Source organism: Coregonus lavaretus (genome assembly GCF_964263955.1).
Source record: "Coregonus lavaretus genome assembly, chromosome: 30".
Lineage (NCBI taxonomy): Eukaryota > Metazoa > Chordata > Actinopteri > Salmoniformes > Salmonidae > Coregonus > Coregonus lavaretus.
The window spans coordinates 39,450,087-39,471,849 of record NC_140017.1 but is presented as its reverse complement, the minus strand read 5'-3'; the positions used below and the strand labels follow the sequence as shown (position 1 = coordinate 39,471,849).

Below are 21,763 nucleotides of genomic sequence, written 5' to 3'. Positions count from 1 at the left end.
CACACACACCAGTAGGTGGAGTAGAGTGTATCGTTTCTTTTCTCAGCCTCTCCACTCCTCTCTCCCCAGCTACTCCATTACATGAAGCAGGTGAAGTTTTCCACACTCGGAGAGGAGGTCAGCTTTGACCACAACGGTGACCCCATCGCTTCCTATGACCTCATGAACTGGCAGAGTGGGCAGGATGGCTCCCTGTGATTCGTCAAAGTGGGGTTCTATGACACCTCATTGGCCGAGGGCCGAGACCTGGTCATAATTGACTCAGTGATTCAGTGGCCTGTGGGAAAGCAGGTGTGACTGATATCAGTACTCCTGAGTGGTGCAGTGGTCTAAGGCACTGCATCGCAGTGCTAACTGTGCCACTAGAGATCCTGGTTCGAATCCAGGCTCTGTCGCAGCCGGCCGCGACCTGGAGACTCATGGGCGGCGCACAATTGGCCCAGGGTAGGGGAGGGAATGGCCGGCAGGGATGTAGCTCAGTTGATAGAGGATGGCGTTTGCAACGCCAGGGTTGTGGGTTCGATTCCCACGGGGGGCCAGTAAAATAAATAAATAATGTATTCACTAACTGTAAATCGCTCTGGATAAGAGCGTCTGCTAAATGACTAAAATGTATATCACAGTCTAGGTTCCTAGTTCTACGTTTAATGACTCAGTGGCCTGTGGGAACGCAGCCTGATATCACAGTCTAGGTGCTTAGTTCTACGTTTAATGACTCAGTGGCCTGTGGGAAAGCAGCCCGATATCACAGTCTAGGTGCTTAGTTCTACGTTTAATGACTCAGTGGCCTGTGGGAAAGCAGCCTGATATCACAGTCTAGGTGCTTAGTTCCACGTTTAATGACTCAGTGATTCAGTGGCCTGTGGGAAAGCAGCCCGATATCACAGTCTAGATGCTTAGTTCTACGTTTAATGACTCAGTGGTTCAGTGGCCTGTGGGAAAGCAGCCCGATATCACAGTCTAGGTGCTTAGTTCTACGTGTAATGACTCAGTGATTCAGTGGCCTGTGGGAAAGCAGCCAGATATCACAGTCTAGGTGCTTAGTTCCACGTTTAATGACTCAGTGATTCAGTGGCCTGTGGGAAAGCAGCCCGATATCACAGTCTAGGTGCTTAGTTCTACGTTTAATGACTCAGTGGTTCAGTGGCCTGTGGGAAAGCAGCCCGATATCACAGTCTAGGTGCTTAGTTCTACGTGTAATGACTCAGTGGTTCAGTGGCCTGTGGGAAAGCAGCCCGATATCACAGTCTAGGTGCTTAGTTCTACGTTTAATGACTCAGTGATTCAGTGGCCTGTGGGAAAGCAGCCCGATATCACAGTCTAGGTGCTTAGTTCTACGTGTAATGACTCAGTGATTCAGTGGCCTGTGGGAAAGCAGCCCGATATCACAGTCTAGGTGCTTAGTTCTACGTGTAATGACTCAGTGATTCAGTGGCCTGTGGGAAAGCAGCCCGATATCACAGTCTAGGTGCTTAGTTCTACGTGTAATGACTCAGTGATTCAGTGGCCTGTGGGAAAGCAGCCAATATCTCAGTCTAGGTGCTTAGTTCTACGTTTACTTCTCAGTCTGTTCTCTGTTGTCTTCTTAACGTCACTGGAGAATATCAAGTTGGCATTTTATAAACTACATTTGGCTAGTTTGAAAAGAGTTCTTACACACCCCTTATTACATGCAATCAGTATATCTGAGTGGTGCCCCTCTGCCCCCCAGGCAGCTCGCCCAGTGTGCAGTGGGAGCTGTCCCCCAGGCACCCGTGTAGCCAGGTGGAAGGGGGAGCCTGTCTGCTGCTTCGACTGCATCCCCTGTGCTGAGGGGGAGGTCAGCAGTCAAACTGGTGTGTTTTCCCTTATTTCCCTCCTTTCTCACCAGTCATTGGTCAGAACTAAAGAACAGTGTTCTCTCGTCTCTCTGTCAGAATCTTTAAACTACTGCCAGATGGTTAAGTGTTTCCACTGCTCCAGTCCAATGGCGGCAAGCTTTACACCACTCCAGCCGACGCTTGGAAAAGTTATTGTGCTGACATTGCTTCCAGAGGCAGTTTGGAACTCGGGAGTGAGTGTTGCAACCGAGGACAGCACTTGGCGGTCGTGTTCTGTGAGCTTGTGTGGCCTACCACTTCACGGCTGAGCCGTTGTTGCTCCTAGACGTTTCCACTTTCCAATAATAGCACTTACAGTTGACCGGGGCAGCTTTGACTAACTGACTTGTTGGAAAGGTGGCATTCTTTGGGGGTGCCACGTTGAACGTTTACTGAGCTCTTCAGTAAGGCCATTATACGGCCAATGTTTGTCTATGGAGATTGCATGGCTGTGTTCTCGATTTTATACACCTGTCAGCAACGGTTGTGGCTGAATTAGCTGAATCCACTAATTTGAAGGGGTGTCTACATATTTTTGTATATATAGTTTATTTTATTAGTAATAAAAGTCATACAAGTTTACAATACATTCGCCACTAAGTTATGTGCAATATTGACCATGTATAATATGTTACATATTTATCTTAGGTTAGGAAGAAGTTGCATGACATTATACGAAACAGAATAAATATACATGTTGCTCTTTATTTTAAAATAAAACCAGACAATCTTAATGAGATTTTATGATTAGTTATTTATTAGCATTTGACTTATCTGCTCACATCTTGGTAAAACAAGTATATACAGGAATAAAACAAGTAGTACATAGAAGACTGACTAGTAGTCATTCATGCTGAATGTGATAAAACATCTTCCATAGATTTGCTTAGCAGCAGCAGGAGAAATGAAAAGGATAAGCTATGCATATATATATATAGTTGAAGTCGGAAGTTTACATACACTTAGGTTGAAGTCATTAAAACTGGTTTTTCAACCACTCCACAAATTTCTTGTTAACAAACTATAGTTTTGGCAAGTCGGTTAGGACATCTACTTTGTGCATGACACAAGTAATTTTTCCAACAATTGTTTACAGACAGATTATTTCACTTATAATTCACTGTATCACAATTCCAGTGGGTCAGAAGTTTACATACACTAAGTTGACTGTGCCTTTAAACAGCTTATATTCCAGAAAATGATGTCTTGGCTTTAGAAGCTTCTGATAGGCTAATTGACATCATTTGAGTCAATTGGAGGTATACCTGTGGATGTATTTCAAGGCCTACCTTCAAACTCAGTGCCTCTTTGCTTGACATCATGGCGAAATCAAAATAAATCAGCCAAGACCTCAGAAAAACAATTGCAGACCTCCACAAGTCTGGTTCATCCTTGGGAACAATTTCCAAACGCCCGAAGTTACCACGTTCATCTGTTCAAACAATAGTACGCAAGTATAAACACCATGGGACCATGCAGCCGTCATACCGCTCAGGAAGGAGACGTGTTCTGTCTCCTAGAGATGAACGTACTTTGGTGCAAAAAGTGCAAATCAATCCAAGAACAACAGCAAAGGACATTGTGAAGATACTGGAGGAAACAGGTACAAAAGTATCTATATCCACAGTAAAACGAGTCCTACATCGACATAACCTGAAAGGCAGCTCAGCAAGGAAGAAGCCACTTTTCCAAAACCGCCAGAAAAAAGCCAGACTACGGTTTGCAATTGCACATGTGGACAGATATCGTACTTTTTGGAGAAATGCCCTCTGGTATGATGAAACAAAAATAGAACTGTTTGGCCATAATGACCATCGTTATGTTTGGAGGAAAAAGGGGGTTTTGCAAGCCGAAGAACACCATCCCAACCGTGAAGCACGGGGGTGGCAGCATCATGCTGTGGGGGTGCTTTGCTGCAGGTGGGACTGGTGCACTTCACAAAATAGATGGCATCATGAGGAAGGAAAATTATGTGGATATATTGAAGCAACATCTCAAGACATCAGTCAGGAAGTTAAAGCTTGGTCGCAAATGGGTCTTCCAAATGGACCAAGCATACTTCCAAAGTTGTGGCAAAATGGCTTAAGGACAACAAAGTCAAGGTATTGGAGTGGCCATCACAAAGCCCTGACCTCAATCCTATAGAAAATGAAATGGGCAGAACTGAAAAAGCGTGTGCGAGCAAGGAGGCCTACAAACCTGACTCAGTTACACCAGCTCTGTTATGTGGAATGGGCCAAAATTCACCCAACTTATTGTGGGAAGCTTGTGGAAGGCTACCCGAAATGTTTGACCCATGTTAAACAATTTAAAGACAATGCTACCAAATACTAATTGAGTGTATGTAAACTTCTGACCCACTGGAAATGTGAAGAAATAAATTAAAGCTTAAATAAATAATTCTCTCTAATATTATTCTGACATTTCACATTCTTAAAATAAAGTGGTGATCCTAACTGACCTAAGACAGGGAATTTTTACTAGGATTGAATGTCAGGAATTGTGAAAAACTGAGTTTAAATTTATTTGGCTAAGGTGTATGTAAACTTCCGACTTCAACTGTATATACATATATATATAGACCCCCTGTAGCTCAGTTGGTAGAGCATGGTGCTTGCAACGCCAGGGTTGTGGGTTCGTTTCCCACGGGGGGCCAGTATGAAAATGTATGCACTCACTAACTGTAAGTCACTCTGGATAAGAGCGTCTGCTAAATGACTAAAATGTAAATGTAAATATATATATATATATATATATATATATATATATATATATATATATATATATATATATATATATATATGTATATATTTGACAAGTAGTGTAGTACAGAAAATACATATTTTTCTAATGGGATTCTTTAGCACTCAGCGATCTGAGAATATATTTCTTTACACTGCTAGCTACATGAAAGCAAAGCTAATTTAATAATCAAGGCATACATACTTTTGATTTCAATAACCAAACCTGAGTACATCACTGGTGTTTGTTTCAATTCTTCCCCATGACATGTTTCTTGGTATTTTTCTCTGGTTTGATAAAAATTATATAACATTTTGGAGCAAAAATACAAATCAATAATCCAAAGGCAGAAGATAAAATAGCAAATATCTCCACAGCTACAGTGAACTTCCCAGGAGAGCTGACATAAGCTGGGATAAAGGTGATCCAGACTGCACAGAATATGAGCATGCTGAAGGTGATGAATTTGGCCTCGTTGAAGTTATCAGGCAGCTTTCGAGACAGAAAAGCCAGAACCAAGCATATCCCTGCAAGAATACCTATATATCCCAACACTGCATAAAACGCAGCCTCGGAACCAGTGTTACATTCTAGAACGATCTTCCTTTGACTAAATCTGAAGTCCCTGTGAGGGTAAGGTGGGTTCAGGTTTAGCCAGAGCACACAGATAAATACCTGAACCACCGTGCAGGAGCACACTATGATCCTCTGCTGGGAGGGCCCAAACTTCCCCGCCATGTTGTTGCTGGGCAGGGTAGACCTGAAGGCTGTTACCACCACAATAGTCTTGCCCAGCATGCAGGAGATGCAGAGGGCAAAGGTCACCCCGAAGGCGGTGTGGCGCAGCATGCAGGTCCAGGCGGTGGGCCTGCCGATGAAGGTGAGGGGACAGAGGAAGCACAGGAAGAGAGAGAACAGCAGTAGAGAGCTCAGCTCAGAGTTACTGGCTTTGACCACTGGTGTGTCCTTATAGGTGATGAACACCAGCATGGTGGCAAATGACAGGCAGGCTCCGAGCAGGGACACCATGGTAAGGGCGATCCCCATTGGTTCGTGGTAAGACAGGAACTCGACTGTTTTCAGGATGCATTGGTCCCTCCCGTCGTTGGACCAGTACTCCTGTGGACAGGGGCTGCAGTCTGCTGCTCCTGAATAACTCACACACAAGACCAGCTTATAGTTCATTAAACTATAATTAAGTTTTTAAAAAACGTTTAGTTTTCATTTTGACTGTGGGTAATTGTCCTTATGCAGTACTTTTATCTTCAGTCACAAATTAACATAATTTGGAACATATAATTATAATATTATGATGGTGATATACTGTACAATGTTGTGTGATATTCCAGTGTGTTCAATGTAGGCCTACCTGCTGATATTCCATTCCAGTGTGTTGAATGTAGGCCTACCTGTTGTGTTGGCTATTGTCCCATCAGCACAGGGGATGCAGTCAAAACAGCAGACAGGTTTTCCTTTGATTTGGGCTTTTCTGGTTCCAACAGGACAGATTTGAGAGCACACTGCTACAGGAATCTAATGAGGAAAGTAAATAGCATGTTAGCAATTTTCCATGCAAATACAGTAAATAAATAAATAATGGTAATGGATATTTCTACCTCAAATATTCAGTAAAATGTGTGTTGCTGTAGCTACCGATTTCCCTGTCCTCCAAACTATGTCATCTTCCTGGATGCTGAGTTCGTAGGCCTTGTTAGCAGCTAAGCCAAACTGGCCCACAGTCACATGCTGCACCTGACCTGCCCTCAGCTGCCAGTTGATTATGTCATACGCAGCAGGGGGGTCTCCATTTGCGTCAAAGAACACAGCCTCACCAAATTGATTTATGAAATGCACAGTTTTCAGTTGATCACTGACCTGACGATGAGAAGATGGAGAAAGATGAATGTTATTGCATGAATAGCAGTAGGACAAGAAAGAAGCCAAGGCTCCCCCCCCCCCCCCCCCCTCCAAGCTCACCTCAGTAGGCTGTATCTGTGACAGATTCACACACGGTCTCATCTGGCTTTCCCCTTCTTTTTTGCAAAATATTAAGCGATTAATGGCGTGTGCAACAGCATACACTGCCTTATACACGTTATAAGACACTCTCAGCTGTGTGACATTGAAGAACAGATCCTGTGAGTCCACAAGTGTCTCCGCTCCAGTACACGTATTACTGCCCCTCTCAGAGCCTGAGGGCTCACCGGTTGAGAGAGGCTGACAACCTACTATCTTCTCCCAGAAATCCCTCACAAAGGCAGCCTTTGGATCTGTGTAGGGACTGATGCCCATGAGAAAGTGTCGTAGTTTTGGGATGGCCATCTTCCGCACCCCAAATCCTATGGTCCCACCGAAGGAGCTGTATATTTCTGGGGTGGAGGGCCGGGCTGCAGTGATCCAGGCCTCGCTGGCGATCCACTGAATGTGCGTTATATTCTGTCTCACCACCTCCCTCATCAGCGGGTAAAGATCCCCCTCGGGAACAAATGACAGGATGACTTTGACTGTTGATTGTTTGATCATGTCCACCACATCAATGATTTTACTGCTTGGGTAGGTTCGTAACACTGTCCCAACGAACGCAATGCAAACCCCAAGTTTTTGTACCTCTTCAGTGAAGGCTAGGACCCCATTCCGGCCATAGTCATTATCGGACTGTATTGCCCCAATCCAAGTCCAGCCGAAGTGCTTGACCAGGGCTGCTAAAGCCTTAGCCTGGTGGTAGTCACTGGGGATGGTGCGGAAGAATGTGGGGTATTTAGCTTTATCACTCAGACATGCACATGTAGAGAAGTAACTGACCTGATAAAATGCAGAAAATATAAAACAATTATGAAGAATGAAGAAGAAAGTCAATGAAAATATTTTCTATCTTTACTCCGGGTATTATTTTGGTTAAGCTTTGCAATTATGATAACACATCACACACCTGGCATGCAAACATTACAGGCTATCAAGTACATCAGTATTGTACATCTTTTCAATTTAGCTAGACACCCCATCACAAATGAAGCATTCGGCCCTTTGCCCCTTACCATTGGCACTCTGAATGGTCCCAGTGTTCCAGCCAAAGCCAGGGACTGAGAGGAGCCTGATTCAGCTATAAGGGCAGATATAGGAGGAAGGCATGGGGCAGTAGGCTCTATCTCCTCTGGCATGCTAACCAACGTCAGAGCAGCCCGTAAAGTATTGGTGGGAGATGCACACGAATCAAGGATCCTGTAGCCTAGGGATACGTTGGGCAGTAGACTACTGTCTTTGTTTATTTCGTCAATCGCAAACATCATCACTTGGGTCCAGCGAAAGGCCCGCAAGTCAAATCTGCCAGAGCAGGTTTTCAGGAGGAGAAAAGGTCAGAAAATGAGTTAATAATCAGAATGAACAGACATGCAGTATGAGAGAGACACACAACCGTTATCTCATGGTACAGACAGGTGGCACACTTACCCAGCACACTTCACTTCAGCAGGCTCCTTCACAAAAGAGGTATTGCTGTTCTCTTGTTTGTTGAATACAGGGAAAATGCCCCCTATCATGACATCCCCTGCCTTGAACAAACTAGGCATGTCAAACCGGCCCAATAGTTCACAGGCAAACGCTGTGTGGATGCAGAGCAATGGCAATGAGCCGAGTATGACCCTCTGTAGTCCACACATGATCGCTCAGCATCTTGTGAGAGGTTTCCGTTCTATGTCTGGGCTTTATATACACCTCTGTTCCTGTTGGGGATGTGTGTGTGTGTTTGAGTCTGGACAGGCAGGAGGTGTGCCCACTGGAAACCTGCTCAGTGACGCTTCTCCCTGAGGGTTCAGCACTGGCAGTCTTGGACTGGCACCACTTGGCAAAAATAGTGGGTACAACGATATTACATACATATAGCTTAAAAGGGACTATAGCACAAAATAAAAGTATATTGACAAATGTGAAGCCTGTAGAAACACTATCTAATAGATAATAAAGAACCTATCCATTTGTATTGTAGAGGGAGACTAGAACCTTTAAAACGGAATTGTCATTAAAAACATTTTTAACGGCTTTATGGAACGAAAAACAAGGTAGCAACACTTCACAGTAAGGATCTTTACATAGTTACCACAAACTTAAGCTAACTTTACTGGACTTGACTTTAGCCACCGCTAACAAAAGAATCCATCGGAGTGATTCTGGGGGCATTGCAGTGCCTGTTAAAAAAGGAGCGGTGGCTAAACTTGTAGTGTATTCAAGGCTTCTAACGTTTGTAATTTCCACTTAAACATTTCAGACTTGATTTGCCGTAACAAAAAAACATATCAACCCCTACAAAAAATGTCCATTATTTATAATCCTCATCATAATTCGCATTTCCTGATGCTGCAGGAATATTTTTCTGCTGTAGCAAACTGGCTCAAATTAAGATCCTACATCTGTAGTTTACATTTGGATTAGAGCTCCCGTCCAAATGACGTGAATGATATACAGTGCCTTCGGAAAGCCTTCAGACCCCTTGACTTTTTCCACATTTTGTTACGTTACAGCCTTATTCTAAAATTTATTAAATTGTTATGTTTTTCTTCATCAATCTACACACAATACCCCATAATGACAAAACAAAAACAGGGTTTTAGAATTTTTTCACCCCAGTTTTTCATACTGGCCCCCCGTGGGAAACGAACACACAACCCTGGCGTTGCAAGCGCCATGCTCTACCAACTGAGCTACATGGGGCCATCTATGCCTTGATCCTGACTAGTCTCCCAGTCCCTGCCGCTGAAAAACATCCCCACTGCATGATGCTGCCACCACCGTGCCTCACCGTAGGGATGGTGCCAGGTTTCCTCCAGACGTGACGCTTGGCATTCAGGCAAAATAGTTCAAACTTGGTTTCATCAGACCAGAGAATTTTGTTTCTCATAGTCAGAGAGTCTTTAGGTGCCTTTTGGTCACCTCCCTGACCAAGGCTCTTCTCCCCTGATTGCTCAGTTTGGCCGGGTTGCCAGCTCTAGGAAGAGTCTTGGAGGTTCCAAACTTCTTCCATTTAAGAGTGATGGAGGCCATTGTGTTCTTGGGGACCTTAGTCAGGATCGAGGGAAAGATAAACGGAGCAAAGTACAGAGAGATCCTTGATGAAAACCTGCTCCAGAGCGCTCAGGACCTCAGAGTGGGGTGAAGGTTCACCTTCCATCAGGACAACGACCATAAGCGCACAGCCAAGACAATGCAGGAGTGGCTTCGGAACAAGTTTCTGAATGTCCTTGAGTGGCAGAGCCTGGACTTGAACCTGACCGAACATCTCAGGAGAGACCTGGAAATAGCTGTGCTGCGACGCTCCCCATCCAACCTGACAGAGCTTGAGAGGATCTGCAGAGAAGAATGGGAGAAACTCCCCAAATACAGGTGTGCCAAGCTTGTAGCTTCATATCCAATAAGACTCGAGGCTGTAATTGCTGCCAAAGGTGCTTCAACAATGTGCTGAGTAAAGGGTCTGAAAACGTATGTAAATGTCATTTTTCAGTTGTTGTTATTTATTTTTGAAAAATGTGCTTTGTCATTATTGGGGTATTGTGTGTACAGTATGTGGATCAAAAACCCAATGTCAGTGGAAATCAAGGCCAGCATTTAGTTTGGTACAGCAGGGGACTCAGGGCCGGGCCTTGCTGTTTTGCTGACCTAGGCGAGACCAAAATTAGGTTGAATTCAGTTTCTGAATGAACTTAAAAATACATATTTTCAGTAAGTTTAAAATACATATTTTCCAAGATGTTGAAAAGGCATCTTTTCGGGATGTTGAAAAATACATTTTTGATTTGATTGAGCGCGATTTAGGTTGGCTTTTTGATCAGCGAAACCTACATGATGTAAAAAGTTTCCATCTCATTACATTGTCATACATTTTATCTCCAGCCTGTAGGCTACAGAAAAGGCCACATACTCTTTTTAACATATCCTATATCTGCTACATGATTTATGATAGATTATTTTTGGGACGAAACGTTGGTGGAGCCCTACAGCGATGAGTCTCTTCAACAGCACCCTGGAGAGGCATTCCGGAGCTTCCCTGCCATTGACAAAGTGGGCACCGTTGATCACAGGGCGGCATCAGCGCTCACCTAAAAAGCCCACATGCCACCGGTTGAGAAAAATTGTCATTGTTTTTGGGCAGAATTATGTGACATTTTATGTGTTGTTGTTGGAGATGCGTCTTGGCCAGTTTAGCTCGGAAAATGAGTCAATTTGCTGCCGTAGGCGGCCGTTTAACTCCTCGATCACACCAACAGTGTTTTTGCGCAAAAATGGTACGCAGCATCATCTGGATACGTGTGCAACAAAAATTCAACATTCACCTTCTGCCACCATTTCTGTCAAGTCGTTTACACATACAGTTTGACATACAGTTTGACGCATGAATTAGATAAATCCAATGTACGCTCCACAGAGAACTCACTGCAACTGCCTTTGCAACGCAATGCTGCAAGGCAAATGCAAACGAATGTACTTCTGGTGAACCGAAACAAACACTCTGAAGAGTGTGATTTTTAGCGTGCATCGACGCAAGCTTCAACAGAAAGAATGCAAAGAAATATGATGCAGCCACTTAAACAATAAGGCAACATTTCTTGAAATCAATGGTGGCCATTATTTGAGCTTTGTTAAATACATGCTGTATTAATTTTGGCATGTTTACCTGCCGACATACCATAGATGGGTGATTCTGCAACTAGGGCACCTCTATGTCCTGGAGTCAATTTTTGGGATTTTATTTAAAATGTTTTTATTCTTTATAGGTTAAGTTCACACTACAATCATCCAATACTTTTTTTTTAGCTACTTTTCAGATGCATTTTATACCTCAATTTCACTGTTTTGCCCTTGTCCCTGATCCAGACTTTTAAACTTCTACTATGTTTTTCTATGAGAAAACATTCATAACTACACATTATATAATCTACCGGAGAAAGAGTCAATTAAATAAAATCTATATCAATATTTATTGTGAATATGCCCTTTATATAGTTTTTTACACAAAATATACCTGTCCTTTGGTAGTGATGTCATTTCCACCACTGAGGACAAATTCCTCATTAAAAAAGTTTTTCAAGAGAATGCTAATTTAGTTACCATGGAAACATATTGTGACACTGAAGCACATGGCTGCAGCGGACAGTTGTTCCAGATGTGATGTCCAGAAGTTGAAGAAAAATCTAGGTGAATATTGCTTGTGTAGAGAATATTCTTGTCAGTCATTTCCAAACAGGCAATAATTTCATTAATTTGTGATAGAAATTGTGATTTTTTGTGTGTATATTTTATGTATTTAGTGTAAACTATATGCTACCTGTACTACTAGCCAAAGCATGCTAAGTAGCCTGTAATTTTTCTCCGGAAACTGTAGAAGCGTCACTTCCATCACAGTCATTTCCATCACAAACTTAACTGTGGTGGAAATGAAGTTTCAACAAGTTGAAACTAAGTAGTATTTGTCTTTGTTTTTAGAAGATGCCACATAAAACAGCATAGAGGTCACAGACATATAGAAACAAAATAGAGCATGATCCTATACAATACCAGGAACATCTGCAAAAAGACAGGGAGAGATACTGGAAGAAAAAAGAGAAGGGAGAAGTGAAATATATCTCTGAGCTTACAAAGAGAGAACAGAGAAACAATAGAAGACAATGGAAATGCAACTGACGAAATAGAAGACAGGCTTTAAAGAGAACAGTTGCAATGGAGACCTACCTATAAGGCAACACACCACCTCAGTCACCAGATGACTTGCAGCCAGAACATGAGGCCAACATACCTGCACCTAACTTACCTGCCCCTGATGCACACCTTGATACCCCTTCCTCATCATCTGCAACAGAAATGAAAAGTCGAATGCTTGCTGGAATGAAAAAGGTTGAAAGAGGTCGCTCAAAAACCTACAGAGATCTTTGCATGACAAATGTCAAACTTGATAATGCTTTACGGAAAGCTGAGAAATACAAAAAAAGGTATGATCGACTAATGAAGAAAATGGAGAGACATGATTCCCCAAAGACAAAAACAAAACAGCAAATTAAGGGAACTCTGAAGAAGATGAGAATAATTTAATGTTTCAAAATGCTATCATTGCAGAGTTAAAGCAAATGTATCAAAATAATGTGCAGTGCCAAGGACAAACAAGTAGCTTAAAAAATGCTCAGAGGCAACATCCTGAGAAAGTATGGCCTGGTCAGAACTGCAAACAGAGAATTTGGATTTTCAGCAAAAGCAATGAGGGCAAATGAAAACAGGCCATCAAGTATTCAAAAATCTGTGTAACAGAATTAGCACAGCCACAGAAGAGAAAATGAACGTCAATGAACGTCATGACAACAGTAGAACAACAACAGGGAAAAAGGACACACTAACAATAAACAAGAAAATGCAGAAGTGCTTCTTAAATGGCACAATTCAAGTTTAAGAGGGAATATTCAGAGATTAAAATGTCCTACTATGAAATCTTCAAAATATGTCATTTTTGGGTTGTCAAGCCAGCAGTCCAGGATAGGGACACATGCCTCTGCAAAACCCACGCCAACCTCCAGTTCATGGCGGACAAACTACAGGATCACAGTGTGATCAGCTGCAACAACATTGAGAACCTTACTAGGTCTTTGTGCTGTGAGAACCTGAAGAGAGAGAGCATGTATAGAGAGTGCTCCCTTTGCCAAGCAAAATAGTTTAAAACATCTGACTTTATCTCTTCTATGCTCGCTTCGAGGCAAGCAACACTGAAGCATGCATGAGAGCACCAGCTGTTCCGGATGACTAGGTGATCACGCTCTCTGTAGCCGATGTGAGTAAGACTTTTAAGCAGGTCAACATTCACAAGGCCGCAGGGCCAGACTTCTTTAAGAGGCTCCTCTGTCCTCCACTCGTTACCTGTATTAATGGCACCTGTTTGAACTTGTTATCAGTATAAAAGACACCTGTCCACAACCTCAAACAGTCACACTCCAAACTCCACTATGGCCAAGACCAAAGAGCTGTCAAAGGACACCAGAAACAAAATTGTAGACCTGCACCAGGCTGGGAAGACTGAATCTGCAATAGGTAAGCAGCTTGGTTTGAAGAAATCAACTGTGGGAGCAATTATTAGGAAATGGAAGACATACAAGACCACTGATAATCTCCCTCGATCTGGGGCTCCACGCAAGATCTCACCCCGTGGGGTCAAAATGCTCACAAGAACGGTGAGCAAAAATCCCAGAACCACACAGGGGGACCTAGTGAATGACCTGCAGAGAGCTGGGACCAAAGTAACAAAGCCTACCATCAGTAACACACTACGCCGCCAGGGACTCAAATCCTGCAGTACAAGACGTGTCCCCCTGCTTAAGCCAGTACATGTCCAGGCCCGTCTGAAGTTTGCTAGTGCATTTGGATGATCCAGAAGAGGATTGGGAGAATGTCATATGGTCAGATGAAACCAAAATATAACTTTTTGGTAAAAACTCAACTCGTCGTGTTTGGAGGACAAAGAATGCTGAGTTGCATCCAAAGAACACCATACCTACTGTGAAGCATGGGGGTGGAAACATCTTGCTTTGGGGCTGTTTTTCTGCAAAGGGACCAGGACGACTGATCCGTGTAAAGGAAAGAATGAATGGGGCCATGTATCGTGAGATTTTGAGTGAAAACCTCCTTCCATCAGCAAGGGCATTGAAGATGAAACGTGGCTGGGTCTTTCAGCCCGCCCGGGCAACGAAGGAGTGGCTTCGTAAGAAGCATTTCAAGGTCCTGGAGTGGCCTAGCCAGTCTCCAGATCTCAACCCCATAGAAAATATTTGGAGGGAGTTGAAAGTCCGTGTTGCCCAGCGACAGCCCCAAAACATCACTGCTTTATAGGAGATCTGCATGGAGGAATGAGCCAAAATACCAGCAACAGTGTGTGAAAACCTTGTGAAGACTTACAGAAAACGTTTGACCTGTGTCATTGCCAACAAAGGGTATATAACAAAGTATTGAAAAACTTTTGTTATTGACCAAATACTTATTTTCCACCATAATTTGCAAATAAATTCATAAAAAATCATACAATGTGATTTTCTTGAAGAAAAATTTTCATTTTATCTGTCATAGTTGACGTGTACCTATAATGAAAATTACAGGCCTCTCTCATCTTTTTAAGCGGGAGAACTTGCACAATTGGTGGCTGACTAAATACTTTTTTCCCCCACTGTATCTAGCTGATAATTATGAAGTAAAACGTTTGCTTTGTGTAAATCTTGTTTCATCTATTGTTGCCATTGTCCTGGCTGGAAGAAGGTTCAGTGAATGGGGGATGACGTGACGTGACGTAAAACAGTAGCGGGAGTGCAAGTGCTTCTCAAATGAATTGTTTTATACATTCTCCACACTCGCGTTCTCACAAGAACGTACTCAAGAGAACGTGGTCAGAGAATGCACTCGGAGCATGAGAGTGTGGAGCGAGGTAGTTGCATATTGAGAAACACCCAATGTTTCACTGACGAATTTCGATCTCTGTAGTACCATACAGTGAACAGTGCCCAGAGGGGACGAGACAACTTTTTCTGAGCTAGTCGAAATCACGCATCAACGTCATTATCATGGACATATCCAAGTAAATGCCAAGATGATATGTTGTATTTTCATGTTTTTATGAGTTAATGAAAGTCCGCTAGCCTTCCCTAGCAACGCATTTAGCAATCCAGAGAATGAAACTAATTTAACTAGATAATGGAAAAAGATTACCACTTTGATGAATTGTATTCGTTGTCATATTGATGAATTCTATTGTATTCATTGTGCGATTTATTGTGAACAGGCATTTTCATCAATGTGGCCTAACTAACATAAATATGTCACTCTATCAATTATTCCCAATAGCAATACAAAATACATTTTAATTAATCAGGACATTTAATGAATATAGATAAAATAGCACAAATCCTAGAACATTCACAGGTCGACGATAACATTGTTTTTTTGCAGTGCCGAGATCTGTGTGTCCCCTAAGGAGTGGCAGGGCCATCAAATACACATTCAGGCCGATGTGCTGCTTTGATAATAGTTGTTGTCATAAATTGCTAAAGGTAGTGGTAACGCTTCAATGCCAGTTCTATGTTTGTCCGTCAAGTCAATGCCACAAACACCAGTGACTTGTACCATTTTCAAATATGTGTAAAGATCAAAGGAAGTCTCATTATTGGCTTCGTAATCTCAGTGTTCTCCAAAATGTTGCGTTGATGGCGTAGATATTTGGAAGTCGCTAAAACAGCATTCAGACTTGGGTGGAGGAGCGTCAGCAATGTTTGATCAAGTGCATAAAAAGGGTCAGGGGCTTAAAACATGGGTACAGTGACAGTACAGTAACATAGCTTCTGTTGTTTATTGACAGACAGCTCATTCTGTATATTGTTAGCTACTGTAGCTAGCTGGATATGACACTAGATAGTTAGCCAACACGAAGCTACCCATAGTTACTGTATGTCAGAGAATGGTACATTATTGGTAATTCTCAAGGTGCCTGGAATCTCTGATTCAAGACATGAGTAAAAAAATTATATTATCAGTTATTTATTAGTAGGGCCTAAGACCGGAAAATGTAGGCTAATTGAAAATAGCAAGATTGACTTGAATTCACCAATGACCATAGAACTAGGCCCATGTGTCTCAGCCACACCCCTTTCCTGCAGTCAAATGACTCACGGGTGGAGTTATTAATATTTGAAATATAACAAAACCGTTTGACATAGAAACACCAGATTTCTTGTTTATTAATTATGAAATTATGATTTCTTCTGTATGTATATATAAAAAGTGTAATATTGGGATGTAAACTCAAAATGTAACATTTTTTAATATATCTGACATGGTACAGGTGCCCTCTTTTTTTTTTATAGCCAATTGTGTGAGGTGTATACTTTTGTTTCAAAGTAGATTTTGTTTAAGACTACCAAGAAACACTCTGTGTGACCCTGATATATCCCACTGCTATATGTTTAGGCTTATACTGATAGGCCCATAATGTACCAGTGTACTGATCACACCCCTATTTCAGCCCACCTGTTGGAGACCTGAATCAAATTTCAATGTAATGGACCCAGATGGCTAATGAATGTCGTCTGTTGTGTTTGAGCTCTTTGTAGTAATGTAAGGGTGGGGGGGGGGTGGGGGGGGGGGTTAGGCCTCTGATTTTAACAATGGCCAGTACTACTACTATGTGCTCCATTCACTGCTATGTCAGTGGGGAGCCAATCAGGTCTACAGCTCTAGCAGGTAACATACAGATGTAGGATCTTAATTGCAAAGCAGGAAAAGCAAGCTTGTAGTGTATTTAAGCAATAAGGCACGAGGGGGTGTGGTGTATGGCCAATATACCACGGCTAAGGGCTGTTCTTGAGCACGACGCAAAGCGGAGTGCCTGGATACAGCCCTTAGCTGTGGTATATTGGCTATATATCACAAACCCCCGAGTTGCCTTATTGCGATTATAAACTGGTTACCAAAGTAATTAGAGCAATAAAAAGCAATGTTTTGCTTTCAGCCAATCAGCATTCAGGGCTGGAACCACCCAGTTTCTAATTTAGTTTTAAACTGGCTTCTAAGGTTTGTAGACTGTAGATTTAAGACTTGAATTTGCCCTAACGAAAAATGTATCAATCCTCAACAAAATGTTCATTCATTATAATCCACATAATAATTCACATTTCCTGTTGCTGCAGGTTATTTTCCAGCTGTAGCAAACTGGCTCAAATTAAGATCCTACATCTGTAGTGTTTGACACCTCCCAATAACTCTATTCACCAGAGGTTCCGACGCCTTATTATATTTTATAATATCCTCTAAGGGTTGATAGACATACTGTCTCTGTTTCATTCATTGATTGTGGGATTATTTTATGATCACCAGTTTGTTAATCAGAGTTGAGTGTAATTGTAGTATTTTGTATTTATTATGGATCCCCATTAGCTGCTGCCAATGTATGTTTTATTACACATAAGGATGCTTTGTGCACAGTTGTAGGAAACAGTCACATAAATAACATTTGTTATTGTTGCTTTATTAAGATGACATTAGATACATTTGTTATTGTGGTTACAAAGCTATCTTATTTCTATGGATAATATTAACCAGTGATTAGAAAACAACAACAGGGATGAGCAACTCCAGTCGTCGGTGGCCTGATTGATGTCATACTTTTCCCCCCCAGCCTTATAGCTAACACACCAGATGGAACTAACTGCATTCTAAACCGAAGACTATGATTGGTTGAATATTAGAGTCAGGTGTGTTAGCTGGGGCTGGCGCAAAAGTGTGACACCAATCAGGCCACCGAGGAATGGAGTTGCCCATCCCTGGTGTTACAAGCTTTCAGTTTATAGGTTTAGACATCTAACTATGTTGAATGTACCTCAATGACCAATTTATACTTTGTTGGTGCCCTGGAGGTTTGCAGCCATGCGGCTAATTGTACATGTATAAGAACAGTCAATAGAAGGAACTTAGCTTGCATAGAAGGTAGCTTATTGGCCTGAGAGACCAGCACAAAGCACAAGAGAGCCAGGAGTCCTATATACCCCAACACAGCCCAAAAACCAATAGCTGAACCCACATCACACTCTAGAATGCTATTTTCCTTATAGGTCTTCATATTCTTGTAGGGGAAAGGAGGGGAGACTGTTAACCAAAGAACACAGATCAGGACCTGTATGAGAGTGAAAGCCAGAACACCGAGTCTCTGCTGTGGAGGCCCAAACCATTTCATGACACTACTGCCTGGAAGTGTAGCCCTGAAGGCCATCAACACCACTATTGTTTTCCCCAGAACACAAGAGATGCAGAGGACGAAGGTGATCCCAAAAGCTGTGTGGCGCAGCCTACAGGACCACTCAGAGGGCCGGCCAATGGCGGTGAGAGGTGAGAGAGAACAAAGAGTCTGTGTGATGAGAAGCAGGAAGCTCAGCTTGCTGTTGGCTCTGTAGACAGGGGTGTCTCTGTGAGACACGGTCACCACTGTACTGGTGTAGATCCCAAGCCAGAACAGAGCTGTTAGCAGTAGTCCTTCCACCCAGCCATTAGAGACACACCGATGGCTCCTCTCCTCAATCTTGCCGTGCAGGATACGTGGGATATGTTCACTAGCATCTGGTAAAGAAACACAGGATTTTACATGGTCAATCAGCAAAACATTTTTTTTTTAAAGACCACATTGTAGCCTGAATAGATCACTGGTTATCTTTAATATGATTTGTGGTATTTAGGTTAAAGATTACACTTAATTGTTGCAGTAATGCATAACATTTTACACCTCGGCTGTCGACCTGATATACGTTTCTTCACAGAAAAAATGTTAGGTGAAATCAAATGCTTGATCACACATTGTATTCAAACAGATTGTTTATAAACAATTGCAGTTGATGGTCTGTTACATAAGCAGAACCATTATATTAGAGGATGAAGAGGAAGTCAACATCATTCACAACCACAAGTGGATTTCTCCTCACCATTTTTCTGACCGTGTTCTCTGTCAGTCGTCACGTTTAGGTTGAAACAACATGATCCTGTTTTATTAGCATCACTCCATCTTCCTGGTGGAGATATCTTTATGCACACCACCTTCAGTAGCTGTCAGTAGAATAGCACAACAGTTACCACAATGTGGACACACAATGCACTTATACACACAATCTCTACAAACTTCCAACTATTAAATAACTCACTTTTCATTTTGCTGTCATTGCATTAGCCTTCGTAAATAGTACAGTGATCACAACATTACCAGTCAGCAAGTACCTGGTTTGGTGTAAATCCAGCATCTTTTAGACAGGCTGATTTAGTATGACTGTCGCTGCATTCCTTTCTCATGAGCATGTCAGCTACCGTTGTCAATGCACACGTGGCCCCGTGGACGTTGAGCCAGGCTTGGCACTCAGCTACAGGGGAGCACATCCTCCGCTGAGCAGCCAGGCTCCAGTCACAGATAAAGGTACTCAGTAAGAACTCAGCCAGTCCTGGGAGACCAAACCCCTTCACGTCCTGTAAGAGGGTCTGACTCTTAGCTGTATACTCCAGTTTGCACGTCCCACAGACAATGTCCACCCTGCTCCAGCATAGCAGGGGCAACAGCAGGGTTAGGTTCTGGGCCCAGTGACTGGACTCTGCTCTGGGGTCGACATCTCTGTCTCTCAGAAATGCACAAGTACGTTCGTGGCTCATCTGTGCACAAGGAAAGGAGGGGAGAACAACACATGTATTCAGTGAAAGTATTACGGTACACACATTATTCTTGCTTATACTTACTTGACTGATGTCGGAATCAACAGGATGTTATTCTTTTTAAAAAGTTTCGTTGGGGAGGTCCAGATTAGAAACTAATTTCTCAATGAAACATTGTGTAGTAGATAGGGCTGTACTATATGCACTGCTGAGTATCACACTCCCTGTCAGTCTCACCTGTAGCCCGTGTGAGGGGCTTCTGGGTCCAGAGGAGGAGTGTCCCACCAGTCCCTGCACTCTGCTGCCGCTGTGCCCTGTCGGCTCTCTCTGCCCCCCTCCATTCAAAACCTCCGGAACGGCTCGCAGCAAGTCGTTGCTCCCACAGATGGCATAGATGCCGTAGCCCAGAGTCACAGCTGGTAGAAGGTCAGGGTTTCTGTTGTTCTCCTCCACGGTGAATATCACTATCCAGTCCTCTTGAATTGTGCTAGAGAATGAAATAGCAGAAGATGTCTTCACATGGCTGTACATACCCCCCAACTCCCCCCTCGAAATATTTGGAACAATTTGGAAGACAGTAAAGATCATCCTCTGACAATAATGAACAAAAACTAAATTTAGCCTACACATGAAACAGATCAATATGTTAAAATAAATGTAATGCAGATGTAACCTGCTTATATGAATTCAAGATGAGTGCATTCTACTTGTATGTATACATTTAGTCATCAACGAGAGACAGATATCTGGAGTGACTTCAGTAGAAACTAGCAGAATGCTCCGGAAGCCTCTGGAGTTTCCCATCAGGTTGTTTAATTGCCTTTTTAGATGGTCCCATGATATGTCATTGAGAGTCCAATCATTTGATCTCAGTTTTCCCACTGAGATAATTAAAACAATTACAAACTCAGTGCTGATCAAACAAACAAGAATTACGTTTAAATCCAGGTCCTGTGTTATACAGACACAAATAAATTAAAGAAATGCATCAATGATTCCCAAATGAAATTGTTCCTAGAGAGAGAAGTTGTGAGTGCTGAAAAGAGATCATCAGATTTTAAAAAATTTACATTAGTAAAAACATGTTTTGCCAATAACTACAATTCCATTTTTATACTCACCTTTCATATTTCAGAACCAGATTCATTCTACAGTGAGTGAGAGCGTCTCCAACAGAGTTGTTTAAAGTGAAACATCTTGTGTCTCCATCCTCTCTACTGTGTGGTAGCGCAGCGCTCGCGTCCAGAGTCAGACAGAGTCTTCTGCAGCAGGGAGTCACTGCCCCGGTGAACAGAGCTAACAAGACAAGTGTGACTGGTCTCATCTCAGAGCCTCGCCTTGGCACAGTCACCATCCTGGAGAGCGTCTGTGTTTTATAGCCTCTTGTCTCCTACCCAGCTGTAGGGGTTATCTGATGGGGGGGGGGACAGACTGACAAGTAAACACAATTATGACGTAAGGCTTCCAGAACTTTGGAGAACAAACAACATGACATCTGATTCCTTGCTCAACGAATGATAATTTAAATTTTATTGACCACGGTAATTGTTTATCTCTTCCAAGTGTAGTTTTCCCCTTCCCCCGTTCACTGTGTGGCCTAATATAAGATACCTTTCCATCCCAGTGTACCCAGGAAGATGTGTTATTATCCAAGTCATTTGGTATTAGATTACCTTTCATTTATTTCAACATCTATTTGAAATGGATTACACTGGTTTCCAGTTACATATAGATATAATTCACAAAGCCTAGTGTGTCAGTTGCAAATATTATGACATCTATCTATCATATTATGACATCTATCATATTATGACATCTATCTATCTATCATATTATGACATCTATCTACCATATTATGACATCTATCTACCATATTATGACATCTATCTACCATATTATGACATATATCTATCATATTATTGTCACGATCGTCTAGTAGCGAAGTAGACCAAGGCGCAGCGTGTGAAAGAAACATG

At 42.4% G+C, this 21,763-nt stretch overlaps 1 protein-coding gene across 1 annotated transcript; it reads right to left on the bottom strand.

Annotated features, from left to right (window-relative positions):
* Positions 1–4,850: 4,850 nt before the first annotated feature.
* On the bottom strand, positions 4,851–20,934 carry olfcn1 (olfactory receptor C family, n1; the record flags this gene model as incomplete). The annotated part of the gene is made up of 10 exons (XM_084148551.1): positions 4,851–5,749; positions 6,011–6,134; positions 6,255–6,476; positions 6,579–7,403; positions 7,637–7,922; positions 8,049–8,242; positions 18,184–18,716; positions 19,466–19,787; positions 20,025–20,274; positions 20,909–20,934. 10 exons carry the CDS (start codon positions 20,932–20,934, stop codon positions 4,851–4,853), a joined length of 3,681 nt encoding a protein of 1,226 aa, XP_084004677.1.
* Between the last annotated feature and the right edge of the window lie 829 nt (positions 20,935–21,763).